Here is a 15394-nt window from a genome sequence, read left to right as displayed (position 1 = left end):
ATTAGTAGCGCCATATGGCCTCCCTTCTGTAGAGCTCCTCTTGCACCCAGGTCCCCTGCTGCCATATCCATGTTGACGTTTCAAGCAAATGCGTGCAAACACACCTTGTGCGCCACATCACTGATTAAGCCAACACAGAAATAGTTGGCTGTTGTTCCCAAGAATAAATCAGAAAACGGGTACAATACACCAACCCCTTGTTACCAGACATCAACCAACCCTTAGCCTCGACCAAATCTATCCATATTTTACCAACCTGACAGTGAATAGGTGCCTGCCACTCAATGAAAAATTATTATTCCATGTGCTGTCAGTTCGATTACATACTCATTAATTCTCCTATTTGCAAATACACTAAAATAACACTGCTTATCCTCTATTATATGCTGAAGAACCTTGTTCTTCTGAGTTCTTCTACCCAGGGCTAAACCTTTGTAGCTAGTGGTTGAAGAGTGTATAATGTTTTCAAAAGAAGTGATCATTCCAATTAACCCAGTCCGCCCTCACGCTTTTTAAATAGTAATCATCTGGACCTGACATGGGCTAAGAGCAGCTTCTGTCCTCATATTAAACAACTCTGTGTTCCCTAAATATTTGAAAATGTAGTCTATTACTTAGAATGATTAAATTCTAATAAGCTGCTTTAATTGGAGGCTAACAGGACCCCCAGGCAGGTTTGAGGCTTTTAATGAGCATAGGCACTGGAAGAAAATATTACATATACAGTCATGTGAAAATAAAAGCACACTCTTATTGAATTTGGTGGTTTTATGTTTCAAGACATGATGCATAAAGTAACACAGTTTCTTTAAAATGATGGCCTCACATTTGACTTAATAAAAAATTAATAAAATAAAAAATGGAATAGTACTTCGAAAAGGTAAATAAAAGAAATGTACAACAAGTGATTGCTAAATGCTGCCTGGTCAAAAGAAATAGACAGGGGTGACTTGCAGGAGTAGGGGAAAAATCAAGACAGACAGAGAAGTTAGTGCTGTGAAAGAAGTAAATATAAAAGTGGAATAGAAAAAGGTAGGTTTTTTTTATGTTGTTGTTTATGTTGGTAATAGTAGAGAGGATATAAGAGTGATCTTGTACCTTAAGAGATTCTTTTTCTTTCTTTAAGTGCTGGATCGCTAGATGCTCTTTGGACAGTGCAGCCTCTTTGCTCTTGATCTCTTCTGTGAGCTGACCATTCTCTTGGCTCATAGACTTCATCTTACGCTTTAAATCTGTGATGTCATGCTGCACACACACACACACACACACACACACACACACACACACACACACACACGCATACACAGAGCATGAATGAGAAAAAAAGAGACAGTCTAACATAGAAACAACAAAAATTGGTAGAACACACAAGTACAACCAGATGTACACACTCAACTCAACACATAGACACACACAATTAAGCAGACACTGACATGCATTGGTGTAAGCTCATACACAAATTTCACATACATCTGGTGGCTCTTTAATGCTGTAGAAGGCATTTATTTGGTATATACTGTCATGTATGATATAAATATATATATAGCATATATAGTTAAATCATCAAATCGAATATCATAATGTGTGGAATAACTTAAACAGGGCCATTAATTTTTTTGCAAGAAATAATGTACTAAAATTACCAAATCAATTTAGAAGGCCATTACTTAAAAACACTATATATAACTGTATATATACACTGTATATAAACAGCAATCAGCCATAAGATTATGACCCACTGCCTAATATAACTGCCTAATATATAGACAAGTATAATGTAGAAGAAACCCATTATTATAAAACTGTCATTTGAATTACAGCTGTTGTTGAACCAAATTAATCAAATTAACCTTCTGGCTGATCAGATAAAAAAAATCAACAGAATTTTGATACAAACCTTAACATTCAACACCCAGTACTGTATCAAAGGTAAAATACTGTCCCCAGTGCTAAAATACACACTTGCGAGTGATAAACGCACGCTTCACTCCAAGAGATGACTGCTAATGATAAAAGCTGTGACAAACCATTTAAATGGGCATATGGTTTATAAATAATAAAAGAAAAAAGTGCACTCAAAGCAAAGCATATGTATTAGCATCCAGTCAAGAACATGCAAGCCAACAATAAATCCACAGCAAACAGAGTTGCCAAATAAAAAGCCAATTTTCTGCTGTACCTTTATCATACAACCATCCAAAAGCTCAAGAGGAATTGTTTCATTGGATTTAAAACACATATAACCAGTGTGTTTCAGGGGGTTCTTAATGATTGTCACAGTACCTTTTACCTACTACACTCTGTTTTCTCTAATCTGATTGGCCAGAAGGTGTTGATTTATTCACAATTTTACTTGTGTATTTCACATAATTAAAAAACGGACAGTTAATTATTTACATAATACACTCCAGGTGGTTCATATATATCTTGTAAGTGTTGTAACACCTTGCTACTTTTTTTTTTGGAAAAAAAATTCCAGTTGCTGGCAGCTGGATTTGTGTTAGATGAAGTACTGTATGTTAATATTATTAATAGCCCCTAACTGGCTCATAATACATGTGAATAAATAGCATAAAAAATTGCATTTTTGCATTTAATCTCGAATTCATGATTCTGCTCTGTTTTACATTTGCAAAACAACTGTATAAAAAATACACAGTTCAAATAAAAAAATAGTTTTAACATTACAGGTATCTGTACATTGTAGGCCATATTCCCAATTGATGGACCACTTAGTTTCACAGAAAGAGGCCATATAGCTAGTCAGCGAATCTCTATTGTTATCATATTTTAAGATCTCTAACTGCTTTAGCATTATGATTTATAAGCCTTAAATATTAAATTCTGTTTACTTTTACATAATTATATTTAACATTACAGTAATTATACTGTGCTCCCACAGAATTCCTTGTTTTGCAGAAGTTTAAAGAAAAAAGAATTCGCCTCAACTTTCAAGACTTTGAAGCATGTGGCCAGAAAAGTGTATAAGTGGCCCATAAAAAGACTATCTGAAGATAAAGTGCCTGACTCTGGCTATGTGTGTTAAATTGCATTACTAAGAATGATTTGTTCCACCCTTCATCATACTTAGATATGCAAACTAAAATCAGTTAGAAGACAAGCATGACAGTATGACACTAGAGATGCCCATTGTCCAAGTAGAAAAAGTTCTGCAATAGCCGAACAAGAACAACTGCAAAACAATACATGAAATATAGGAAACTATGAAATAAGCAGCTCAGGAAAAAACTTGAGAGTATAATTGTGTAAGGCTCACAAATTTATATGAGTAACATTGTAATTAACAGTATAGAAGAAGAACACTTTAAACAAAGAATAAAGTGATATATAATGTTCCCATACCTGAGCATCAAGTAGATTCTTGCTGTAATTGTTCCGTTCAGCTCTCATTGCCTCATAGAGGTTCTGTTGCTGCTTGAGCTTTGTCTCTGCCTCAGCAATCTTCTTCTTGTCCTCACAGATCTCCATCTCTTTCGATTTAAGTTCATTCATGTGCTCTATGATCTTAGACAAAAAAAAAAGTGTTAGATACATCAGAAATATGAGACATCTTTCATTTCCAGTAACAAATCCTTCTACAACCCGACATGCCCGCCAGAGAGCCACAGCATCTTAGCAAAGATAATTTATGTTGGTGGTGGCTGACAAATCCAGCAGAACCTTTTTGCATGTTTGATAGTGATAAAATCAGAATATTTCAATAGAGCCTGATTAAAACATCAAATGGGTATTATTATTGTCCCTTGCAACAGCTCTGCCTGCACTGTCTCAGTCAATGCAAGACATTATATGTCAAATTAAAATTGGAACCAGATTACATGGATTTGCGGCATTAGACTGCTGCAGTGCCCCAGGCTAATTCAATAATATAAAGCATGAAAGGAGCAAAAATACATAAATTCTATAAAAAAGTGGGATTTGGAAAATATCTTCAAGCCTTAAATGTTCATTACCTTGTCAATTTTTCTTCAGTTATTAAGTTTACTAAATGGCTTGGTCTTATGAAGGTGGGGTCTAATCAGTTATTTCACTGAAATATGACATCCTAAAGGTCCAACTACAGTTTTCTTAAGCTTGAGATGTTAAACTTCTGTGTTTTCTTTCGAAAGCAAGAATTTTTAAGATGGTCAGTTTGTTTGCCTTCAAAAGGTTTTTAAACTGTCCATATTTTTTAAGTATTATTTAAATTAATGAATTTTACAAATCTCTTTTTCGGTGCCAATATTTCTGGGAGTCAAGGTAACCTAGTGCTATAAATTAGCAATAAACATGAATTTAAAGCATATGTTGTGTGTATCATATAGTTGTTGCAAATGCAATCCTAGCTCACCTATAAAGAATACATGCTCATAGTTTGATGAATAAGCTGACTTAGCACTTATGCAATTACAGCTTACTAGATAAGTACAGAGATAATCAATTCCTTTGATTAGCCTATTTCTATATATACATTTATTTAAAATTTGCATTAAATGGTACTGCATATATTTTTATATATTATATTGTACATGAGATGACCAAATACATGACACTGTGCTTACATCAGACTTACTGTAGCTCTGTAACTATGCCTAAAGTCTGAACACAGATGTGTGCAATTTCAGATGTAACTCAATCTGAACAGATCCTTATACTCAATATATCTCACACTCATTAACATTATATTACCAGTTCAATCTAAAAACAATCAGGATTAACCGAGCCACAGCAAAAGGAAGAGCATATGTTTTCTCTTTAGAGCTTGAGAATTGTCAAATAAATACAAGACAAATCTATTAGGCAGCTAATACGAATCAAAGAATTTGTTCCTAAAAAATAGATTTAAAAGATCCCTGACATAAATACTAAAGTGAGAGGTAAAAGTCGAGGAAAGAGAGAGTCTGTGTGTGAGACAAAGACAGAAAGAGTGAGGTCAATGTAATCAAAAGAAAAGAGAAATCAATGTTTAATGTAGTTCCTGGCTATACTGGGGTATATCAAGCATCTCAAGGTATAGCAATCATTTCTAACTGAATAACAACCATTATTACATATTACAGCCGTTCAGATGCGATTAATCTCCGTGATGTCAAAAAGAGTTATCATTTAGCTGTCATATCAGTGGCAGATGCTATCCAATCTCTGTTTATATAATAATTAATTTGTTACATTTATATAGCACTTTTCTGCAGCACTCAAAGCGCTTTACATATGAAAGGGGGATTCTCCTCAACCACCACCAATGTGCAGCATCCACCTGGATGATGCGACGGCAGCCATATTGCGCCAGAACGCCCACCACACACCAGCATATTAGTGGAGAGGAGAGTGATATAGCCAGTTAATATGAGGGGATGATTAGTAGGCCAGCGGGCAGGTTTTTTGGCCAGGATGCCGGGGCACACCGGGATTTTTTAATGACCACAGAGAGTCAGGACCTCGGTTTAACGTCTCATCCGAAGGACGGTGCTTTTTTTTTTTTTTTTTACAGTATAGTGTCCCCGTCACTATACCGGGGTGTTAGGACCCACACAGACCACAGGGTGAGCACCCCCTGCTGGTCTCACTAACACCTCTACCAGCAGCAACCTGGTTTTTCCCAGGTGGTCTCCCATCCAAGTACTGGCCAGGCTCAACCCTGCTTAGCTTCAGTGGGCACTGAAGCTTTACTGTTTACACCTTGCGTCTGAGACCTGGCATATTTCTTCTAAACATCAGGCTTTCAGTCAAAATTAACTTAGTCTAATACAAACATGTACACCAAAACAAACAGTAATTTGTAAAATGCCTGGTGTATAAAATTTTACTATGGCATTGCAGTTTTCCACAGAAATCTTTAGATTAGTCAGTTTTAATTGTAATCTATTTGAATGGGTTTAACATGAAGCCTATTAACAGCACTTTTGTGAAATAAATGTGAGAAACATAAAGTTGGGTCATTATTTATTGGACAAATATATGGGTACTGGAGCAAGACCAAATGTAAGGAACTGTTTTTAAAACAGTTGGTTCAGCCAACTGCTAATTCATCCTAATGACTTTATTGCCTGGTAAAAAGAAAACACATCGACTTAGAAAGTGGCCAAACTGCCTCTATAGTTATCTGATGAATTATAAAAAAAGCTGGTAAAAAAAAGTCATTATGTTGGCAATTGTCCAAGTGTGCTGGTCACACAAATGAGAGTGTTATTTACTTAGTGACCATCATTTCTGCCATTCTGCTATTTATTTAGCTCTCTTTAAACACTGTGAAATGTTTTCTATATCTTGAAAAGCTTGATTCAGAGGTGAGAAAGCTAGGACTGAGGCATTCTGGTTGACTAGGTAAAATGGTTTTGCAATATGTCAGGCTTGTTTTCTGTAAGTGCTTGGGTGTTTGATGGCAAATTAGCAAGCTAAAAGTTTAGCAGACTCCCTATAGAAAAGCTGAAGAACAGAAGGGTTGGTACACCTAAGATGTTGTCTATTCAGGAAGTAGCATATCCTTTCAATTACCTGCTTTTATCTTGGGTATAGCTACAGTATCTCACAAAGTGGTGAAAGTAAAGGAAAAGTGGATTTTAAAGGAGTATAATATACAGCAGTATATACATGGCAATATATTTTAAGTTGGCATTAACACTGACAAAAAATATTTCATGAAGCTATCATGCTATACTGTATGCTACTATCTAGCAACATTTTCACATAATAAGCAGTAGAGTGTTAACAACATATAGTCATCCAACATGTGGTCTAGCAGCTCATTTTGACACATCTTTGTGCAGCTGTGTTTGATACAGCAAAAATTACATATATTGGCCAGCTATCAACAACACTCTCAGTCTAATTACATCTCAACAAACATGGAAAAGACCTGAAACTAGTTAGAAAATGGAAGACAGACCTTCAGGCACAGTGTCATGCTGGAACAGGTTTAGTCTTGTTACTACCAGTGAAGGGGCATTTTAAAACTAGAGCATACATAAGACATTACAGATATTTGTGTGCTGCCAACTTTGTAGCAACAATTTGAAGGCTACAAACAGTACTTGCAATAGAATAACAATAGAATTGCACTAGAATTATGATAAATATGGTCTATTCATCATAACACACTGTCTGCACCTACATGCCTTTGTTTGCAGCAAATTATTAATGTAATTACAATTACTTACTATAAAACAAGACCATGGCAACAATGGAATATTTTTTATCTATCCCAATATAGCAGTAAAAAGCATGGTCCTAGCAACCCTGTCAGTAGCCATACTGTGCACGCTGCCTTCTCTGTGCATTGATCAGCATAATTTTTGTTCCAAAGGGGCCTCTATTAGTGCCTGATGAAGTTCCCATTTCTGACCAGTACATACAACTATCATATATTGTACAATAACAATTGTACAGCATCTAGTTATCATGTTAATTTCAATAAATCTGGCCCGAATATACATGAATTAATAAACAAACTAATTAATTATTTAATTAATTAATTAAGTTGTTCATTTTACAAATTCATTATTTAGACCAAATTTGCTATAACTGTGGTGTTATAGTTAGACTTATTGTAAAAAAAAAACTGTGAGAGAGACAGTAGGTTTATGGAGTAGAAAATGTCTGTTCTAAGCGATTACAACATTTTTCCAAGCAAGGGCTTTTATTTATTTTTTATTATTATTATTAATTTAGACATTGAGACCTTCTTTTCTTTATATTTTCTTATCTTTTTTTTGTTCTGTGCCATTTGCAAAGCAAGTAATGTTTTGTTCATCAGGTCTCTGTTCTGGTCAACTTTTTCTTGTACTTTTTTAACCTGATTAAAATTGAAAATACTTGAAAAGTATATTGGTTCTTTTCAAATTATTCTGATCAGCTACCAGCAATTGAGTTGTTCCAAACTATCTTTGCCCTTTGGTAAAATGTTTTATGCCTTTATCACACTCAAGTGCCCTACTGCTGTTTTAATGTTATCTGCACTGTAGCATTATTTGCTGTATTTTTGGAACGTTTCTCTTTATCAGCTTTTGCCAGGTAGTCTAACAGGCTGACCAGCTTTGCGTGTATTTTGGAAGCTAACAGCTGGATTTCTTAGCAGAGCAGTCATTTAAAAAGAATATTCAAAGTCCATGGTTAATGGAGATGGTAATGGTTGTTTTTTCCAAGAAAGTTTTTTTTTTTCATTTACTTTTATTGACGTGTATTTTTGACCACGTAACAATTAATTAGATATGTGTATGGGGACAAATATGATAAAAAATAACATACTGATTGCTAGAAGTTCTGGCATCCAAGAACAAGAGAATGTGCAACTATTTATTATTCATTCAAATTATTAAAGTAACAACTGCTACTATCATAAAATGGTACATTGATATAAATCCAATCCACTATCTTACAAAAAAACAAATAATATAATTTTAAATAAAAATTTAGTTGATTTTAGTTTTATGTTTTATGATTTGCATTCAGAAGTAACGGTAGCTATATCATAGGTTGCCTTGTATATTTGGTATAGTGACTGTATAACTACTGTACATTGCCTTTAGTCACACAGTCCAGCATACATTGGGTTTACTTTGGTTCAGAAAAGGTCTGTCACACAACTTAACACATTCAACACAGTTCTTCAGTCAAAAAGTTCATATTTCACACTAACCAGTCAAACTACTTTATAATTGGCACACTTATTAATTATACTATAGTATTTTTTATAAGTTCATATTACACACAAACCTCAATGAATCAAACTTGTTCATATTACACGTACCAATTAATCATATTAGCTCTTTTAAAAAAACCACATTGTTAGCCTAGTTCATGTTACAGACGATTGGATATAACACACACAAATTACTGAAACTAGTTATTTACCTGGCACATGAAACAACACTATTTAGCTATTTAGCACAATTCTTAGTCTAATAAGCTCATTTATCCAAATCTAGCATGTATGAAATAGATTTGAATTTGAATGATCATGTTTAGATAGTTATGTTTAGCTATTGTTGAAATAGCAGTTACAAATTCAATTGCATTTGTTTTGTTTTTTGTAAATAGGTAAAAAAAAAATTTAATGTATACACAGTGAAACCTCGATACTCACAGGGATACATTCTACGACCCCTCGCCAGTAAAAAAAAAAAACTGTGAGGTTTTGAGTCTCTCCTTTTGATAATTCCTTTTTCAAGGGGAATTATGCACGTACTGTACTGTAAACTCAACAAAAATTGTGAATTACTTGTCATAAATGTATTATTTACTACTTTAAATGAATAATACAATAGTTTTTAAAAATTTTAATGTAATTTATTTGTACAAACTCTGTTTTGAAATGTTACTCCGAACTTTCCAGCCACTCACGGCTTCTCATGAACTATCAGATTTTTCACGAGTTACTCTTAGTCTGGTTCGAAATGAAAAGTCGCAAACTATCGAGGTCGCGAATGTCAAGGTCGCGAGTATCGAGGTTTCACTGTATATATAACATATTTCAGTTTTAATTTTAAAACATGTATGGGAAAGAGACTATGTCTGCTAACAGGCTAAAAGCTTGACTAATATCATGGAATATAGCAATGGTTGCTAAGCAGGGACTGAGTGAGTAAGATTTGTGAATTGTGGGTTTGTGAATAGGCTAAACAGTCCAGATTTGTAAATGAATGCATGCTAATGTATAACCCTGTGTCTGCATGTGAATGTATGTCTACCTTCTGTTTGAGGCCACTGGCTTTATCGATGTTGCGGTCCCGCTCCTTTTCCAGCTCGTAAATTATTTTGCGTTGCTTTTGCGCTTCGTGTTTGCAGTTGTGAATTTCCTGTTCCAAAACAATCTTTGATTGCTGTTCCAGCTTGACCAAGTCTATTTGTTTCTCGGTGGCCTTTTCCGCCTTGATTAAATTCTAAACACACATACAAAAAAGTACTTATTTACTCTCAGTGCTGTCATTTTAAATGATTGAGTGGTTGAATAAAATGAATGATTTATTTTTTGTCCCTGATTCTTTAGTGTATAGTGGATGAAGGAAGGCAAACTCAGATGTACCACCAGTTTCAGAAACGCAGGTTTACACAACAACATGTATTTATTGCATGCATGTGAATGTGGGGGACAAAAAGGCAGCGTATTTAAAATCCAATTAAATATGAAAGGGTACTTATCTTCATATCAACAATAATACTGTAATATTGTGGAGATCTGCAGTGCAGGAAGCTACTCAATTGTGAATTGCACTTCATTTTCATAACAATGTTAATAGAGCAAATCATATCTCAGGGGTGGAAGAGTATAAAGAATTCACAATATGGTAAATATGATATAATTTTTTCTGAGCATGCCATGCCATCTTACTCACTAAAGACCTGTTAGATGTGTTTAATGATTTAGTTATAACAAGTGATATTTCTTGAATTACAAATTATTTTTGCTTTCAGCAGTTGAAATAAATGTTATCCAAGTAATAAACATTACTGTAAATATAAATATCTATCCTATTACAATATAATGCTATTGTAATACTGTAATATTTAGCATTTAGACAATAGCTCTTATTTTCCTATAGTTTTACATGAGATAGCAATGTTATTATACTGTATTACAGCTGTGGCCAAAAGTTTTGAGAATTCCACAAATATTTTTCTTTCAAAGTCAGTGTTATGAAGAGTGATCAAAAATGAACTTAATCCCAAAACAAACATTTCCACTGAATTTAAGCCCTGCCACAAAAGCACCAATTGACATCATGTCAGTGATTCTCTTGTTAACATGGGTGAGAGTGTTGACAAGAACAAGGTTGGAGATCACTCCATGATTCTGATTGAGTAAGAATAACAGAGTGGAAGCTTTAAAAGGGGGGTGGTGCTTAGAAATCATTAAAATCAAAGCTTCAGAGTGCCCAGAAAAGTCCAGCAAGTGCCAGATCTGTCTCCTAAAGTTGATTCAGCTTCAGTGGGCTCTCTCACAGTTTTGCCTATTAACACAGCCATGAATAAAAAATGGTACAAAAACCTCTTAGAAGAGCAACTTCTCAACTATCCAATAACAGTTTGGTGACAAGTTATGCCTTTTCCAGCATGATGGAGCACCTTGCCTCAGGCAAAAGTCAAAACTAAGTGGCTTAGTTACAAAACATCACAATTTTGGGTCCATGGCCAGGAAACTCCCAAGAGCTTAATCCCACTGAAAACTTGTGGTAAGTCTGCAAAAAGTGGGTGGACAAATAAAACCCACTTTGCAGAATTCCAAACTCTAAGCGATGATTACGTAAGAATGGGCTGAATTGCAGAGTTCTTGAAAAGGAATGGTCAACACTGCAAATATTGACTCTTTGCATAAACCTAATGTAATTGTCAATACATGACTTTGACACTTATGAAATGCGTGTAATTATACTTCAGTATACCATAGTAATCTTTGACAAACATCTAAAACACTGAAGTAAGAGACTTAATTAATATTTGTTTCACTCTCAAAACTTTTGGCCAGTGGTATAATATATAATATTTTAATATTAAAATGTATATGGTATATCCTTTCATACTGTGTTTGCTCAAGTTGGGGATTAGAAGTTCATGCACTTCTATCTCCCGCTCCAACACATTCACACACACACTTACCATAGTCAGCATTTCTTTTTCCCGGGTCAAGACGTTTATTTTCTTCTTGTAGTTTTCTGTCTCTATTTTATTCATCTCCATTTCTGAGGAAAAAAGTGCCTGTTTCAGGATCAATAAGTATTTTGCATTGATATTCATGTTCGAAGGAATATTTGAAGTGAAAACCAAAGATACATTTAACTTCAAGTCATTCTCTATAATAACTTAAAGACGGAGAATACATTACACTTAAGACATCTGCTTATGTTCAAATGACACATCAACAGATGAGCAATGTCATTCATGCTTGTGCGAGGCAGTTGCTTAAATGGATTTTCTTGGTGACCCGCTGAGATTATTGAATTTAGTCAAATTATCTTAAATAGAGCTCTTTGGGCAAAATAGTTTGTTATTATTTATAAGTGGCATTCATGTTACTCATTTACACTATATAAGATACAAGTATGTGTCTATGCTGAACCCTTCTGCACTTTAAGCTTGAAACATGAAAATGTAAAGTAATATAGAGGGTACTCGGAAGCCAAACGATACTAAATTACGTAATATTAAAGCAAGATTTTATTAAAGCTTTCTACAGGCATATTTATTGATTGCCTCAATCAACTGTTAACAGGTTTTCTGTTCTTTTTCTCTGTACCAGGGAAAAGTGTCCAAAAAATCTGCATTCATATCCTCCAATATTTGGTATGTAATTACATACATTGACTCAGAATAAGGCCCAGTGAGACTTAAATTCTGTAAAGCTGAATGGAGATGGACCATAGAGGTATTAGTTAAAGTGAATAACCAAGGTCTGATTATAAATCTATTGTAGGGTTGCACGATTGGAAAAAATTGTATGTTGTGATTATTGTGGTAAATATTGCGATATGCGATTGCGATAAAATTAATGGTATCATGAGTTCACTTGATTGGTTATCAAGGAAATTGCACACAGATTAGTGTTAATGCTGCAATCAGTAATTGTAAAAATAAATTTAAATTAAATAGCATTTGCATTAATGAAAATAATTTACAGCTGAATTAAAAAATGAATAAATAAATAAAACAGATTATATATATATAAAATATTTAAGAGAGAGAGAGAGAGAGAGAGAGAGAGAGAGAGTGAGAGAGAGAGATATACCAGGAGATATCCCCCCCCCCCATTGTGAAAAATATATGTATGTATACCTAAATAATTGTGTAAGTAGAAAAAAAAAATACATTTAGAAACAGTTGAGTTCCCCCCTCCCCTTCCTCACAGTGGTTTGACCCACTGCCTGCTTTCCCAGTTTATCTCACCTGCTCTACACACACGAGTCAGGTGTGTGTCTGTGGCTCAATTATTGTTCAACTCCATTAACTAAAGTATTTTATTCACTTTAAATAAAGCGATTCTCTTTATAGTAGTGGATGCAGACTCATTCATAAATTAGTTGCGGCAAAAATGCTGATTAGCGATGTAATTTTCCATGAATCTGCTATATTAGCGAATAAAATATGACTTATCTAGTGAACGTTAGCTTGTTTACTAGCTTGTAGCATAGTGCACTGACACTAACACACCAAAGCCGTTTCCCATGCAGTGTTTATTTGGGGCAAGCACAGTCTCCATGCTACAATAATAATGATAAAAGCAATGTTTTTCACTGTGGGGACACTGTGTCTTTATAAGTACATGTTGACTGTATTATTTGTGTCCCCTTCAAAAATTGCTCATGAGAAATTTTATATTTTATATTTATTGTCCCCCTACTGAAATTTACACCTATGTGTGATACAATTAATCGTGCAGCACTAATTTGTGAAACATCTTTCCATAAGAGTGAAGGTTACTATTATAGAAAAAATATATAGGATTAAATGTATATGAAATAGAAATATAGAAATAATAGGAGTAAATGTAAAATGGAATATTCAAAAGCACATATGACATTTATGTCAAGTGTCCACAAACTGTTATAATGTATGTCTTATTCTTTCTCCTTCCTCTCAATATTTCCCTCTTTTCCTTCTGTTCTTTGTCTTTGTTTTTCAACTTTTTATTTCATTCCTTTGTGTTGCCTTTGTTTCTCTTACTGTTTTTTTTCCCCTCCTTTTTGACCTTTACTGATGTGGGGGTTTTTCTCTCTTTGCTGTGTGCATCTCTCTCTCAGTCCCTGCCTGTGTCCTTTCCTCCTATTTTTTATTGTCTTACTTTACTTTCTTTTTGCTCTTTCTTATGTCTCTTTCCTCAGCTTCTTGACTGTCTTCTTTTAGCTATTTCCTATATTTGTATATAGCTCTGTGGTTATATAATCCATACTCTAACAACTGAATACTAATCTACACTACTGAGGTAATTACTCCTCACTACACACTGAACTCAGGTCTGCCTTTTTTGTACATATGTATGAGATTTAATTTCAGTTCACAAGGTTTTAAACAAAATTCTTCAGACTGAAAATCATGTGGGTAAAGAAGGATGTTTTAAATCTACGATTTGAGAATCCAGGCAAATGATGGCCTGTGGGCAGGAGCAAGTTTTCTTTTACCACAGAAATCTTTTGATTTTATTTTTATTTATTTATTTTATTTATTTATTATTATTTTTTTATTATATAAAATCTCCAAAAAAAGGGCAACTTGTTTTAATCATATATTTTTGATTCTAGTTATATAATCTCACATTATGGGTTAAGAGAAGAAATAAGAAATAAGAAAAATACAGAATAGGGGAAAATAACTGAAGAGAGAATCATGATTCAAAAGAAATATAAAAAATGTAATAAACTTTAAAATGGTAGCGTCTTGAGAAACAACAGTTCAAGAGAAAACAAGGGAAGAGAAACAAAGGGAAATAATGAGAGAAGGAATGAAAATGAAATAGGGACGACATATAAAAGTGTGAAAGAGAAAAGAAAGAGAGCTCAGGTTTACATAAAATGTTAGCCATATAGTTTTTAATTAGGGAAATGTCACAATGTTTGGAGAAACTTTATTGTGGGTGTCTAATGAGAGAGTGTGAGAGGAGTTACTTATGTGGCACACCTTAACCCTATTATACAACACATTTAAACAATCTCTTTCTCTCTGCAATGTTATATGTGACACAATGCAACTGTCTGACTGGCATGCAAGCAGCACAAACACAAATACAAAAAGTAAGTAAATTCTAACCACTTTAGTCCATACTTGGTTTGTTTTTTCTCAAGTTTTCAGATTTATGACAATCACTGAAACTGTCATTCTTCAAAGCCACGGGGAAAAATAGCTTTTAAATAAGGGTTGACCGATCGATTGCCCGGCTGATTAAATCGCCTGTTTTTGCCCTTTTTTTCCAATAAATTGGCATCGGCCGATTGTGCTCCAAAGTAGGAGGATTATTAGGCAGAAAAATCTGGCACATCAAATTGTGCGTCTACATTCTGCGCTTGTGTGAGAGAACATAAATTTCTCATACCAGCAGGTTGCAGTAGTCTGTATTCGGCATCCAAACAGGGAAACCAAAAAAGTAAAAATGACAACATGTGTGTTCCGTTTATTTTTCCGTGCGATCATTCGCTAAGCTAATTAGCTAATTAGCTGCTCAACATGCAGAATCAGCCAAGAAACAGCTGACGCCGTCCAGCCAACCGTGCGGAACAAAACTAAAGCCAACCTACACTGGAGTCTCCTTAAGTATAACATTTGGAGACAGAATAAGTATAACATTTAGTGAGAGCATGAGTATAACATTTGGAGAGAGAATGAGAATAATATTTGAAGAGAGAATGAGAATAACGTTTTGGAGAAAATTAGAATAACGTTTGGAGAGAGAATGTTTTTGAAAAGGCAGGAA

General features: G+C 34.3%; 1 protein-coding gene across 2 annotated transcripts in view; it reads right to left on the bottom strand.

Annotated features, from left to right (window-relative positions):
• cfap58 (cilia and flagella associated protein 58) overlaps positions 1 to 15394 on the bottom strand; it is a 63750-nt gene that overhangs the window by 36252 nt on the left and 12104 nt on the right. For both annotated transcript variants that reach the window (XM_046837406.1, XM_046837407.1), the window contains exons 8-11: positions 11593 to 11675; positions 9687 to 9878; positions 3364 to 3525; positions 1099 to 1245 (exon numbers count right to left, since the gene is read on the bottom strand). In XM_046837406.1, the coding sequence (XP_046693362.1) occupies positions 1099 to 1245; positions 3364 to 3525; positions 9687 to 9878; positions 11593 to 11675 (584 nt within the window). The remainder of the gene's footprint in view (positions 1 to 1098; positions 1246 to 3363; positions 3526 to 9686; positions 9879 to 11592; positions 11676 to 15394) is intronic.

Source organism: Silurus meridionalis, chromosome 24 (assembly GCF_014805685.1).
Source record: "Silurus meridionalis isolate SWU-2019-XX chromosome 24, ASM1480568v1, whole genome shotgun sequence".
NCBI lineage: Eukaryota > Metazoa > Chordata > Actinopteri > Siluriformes > Siluridae > Silurus > Silurus meridionalis.
The sequence above is the reverse complement of the archived record's forward strand: the minus strand, read 5'-3'. Positions and strand labels throughout refer to the sequence as shown.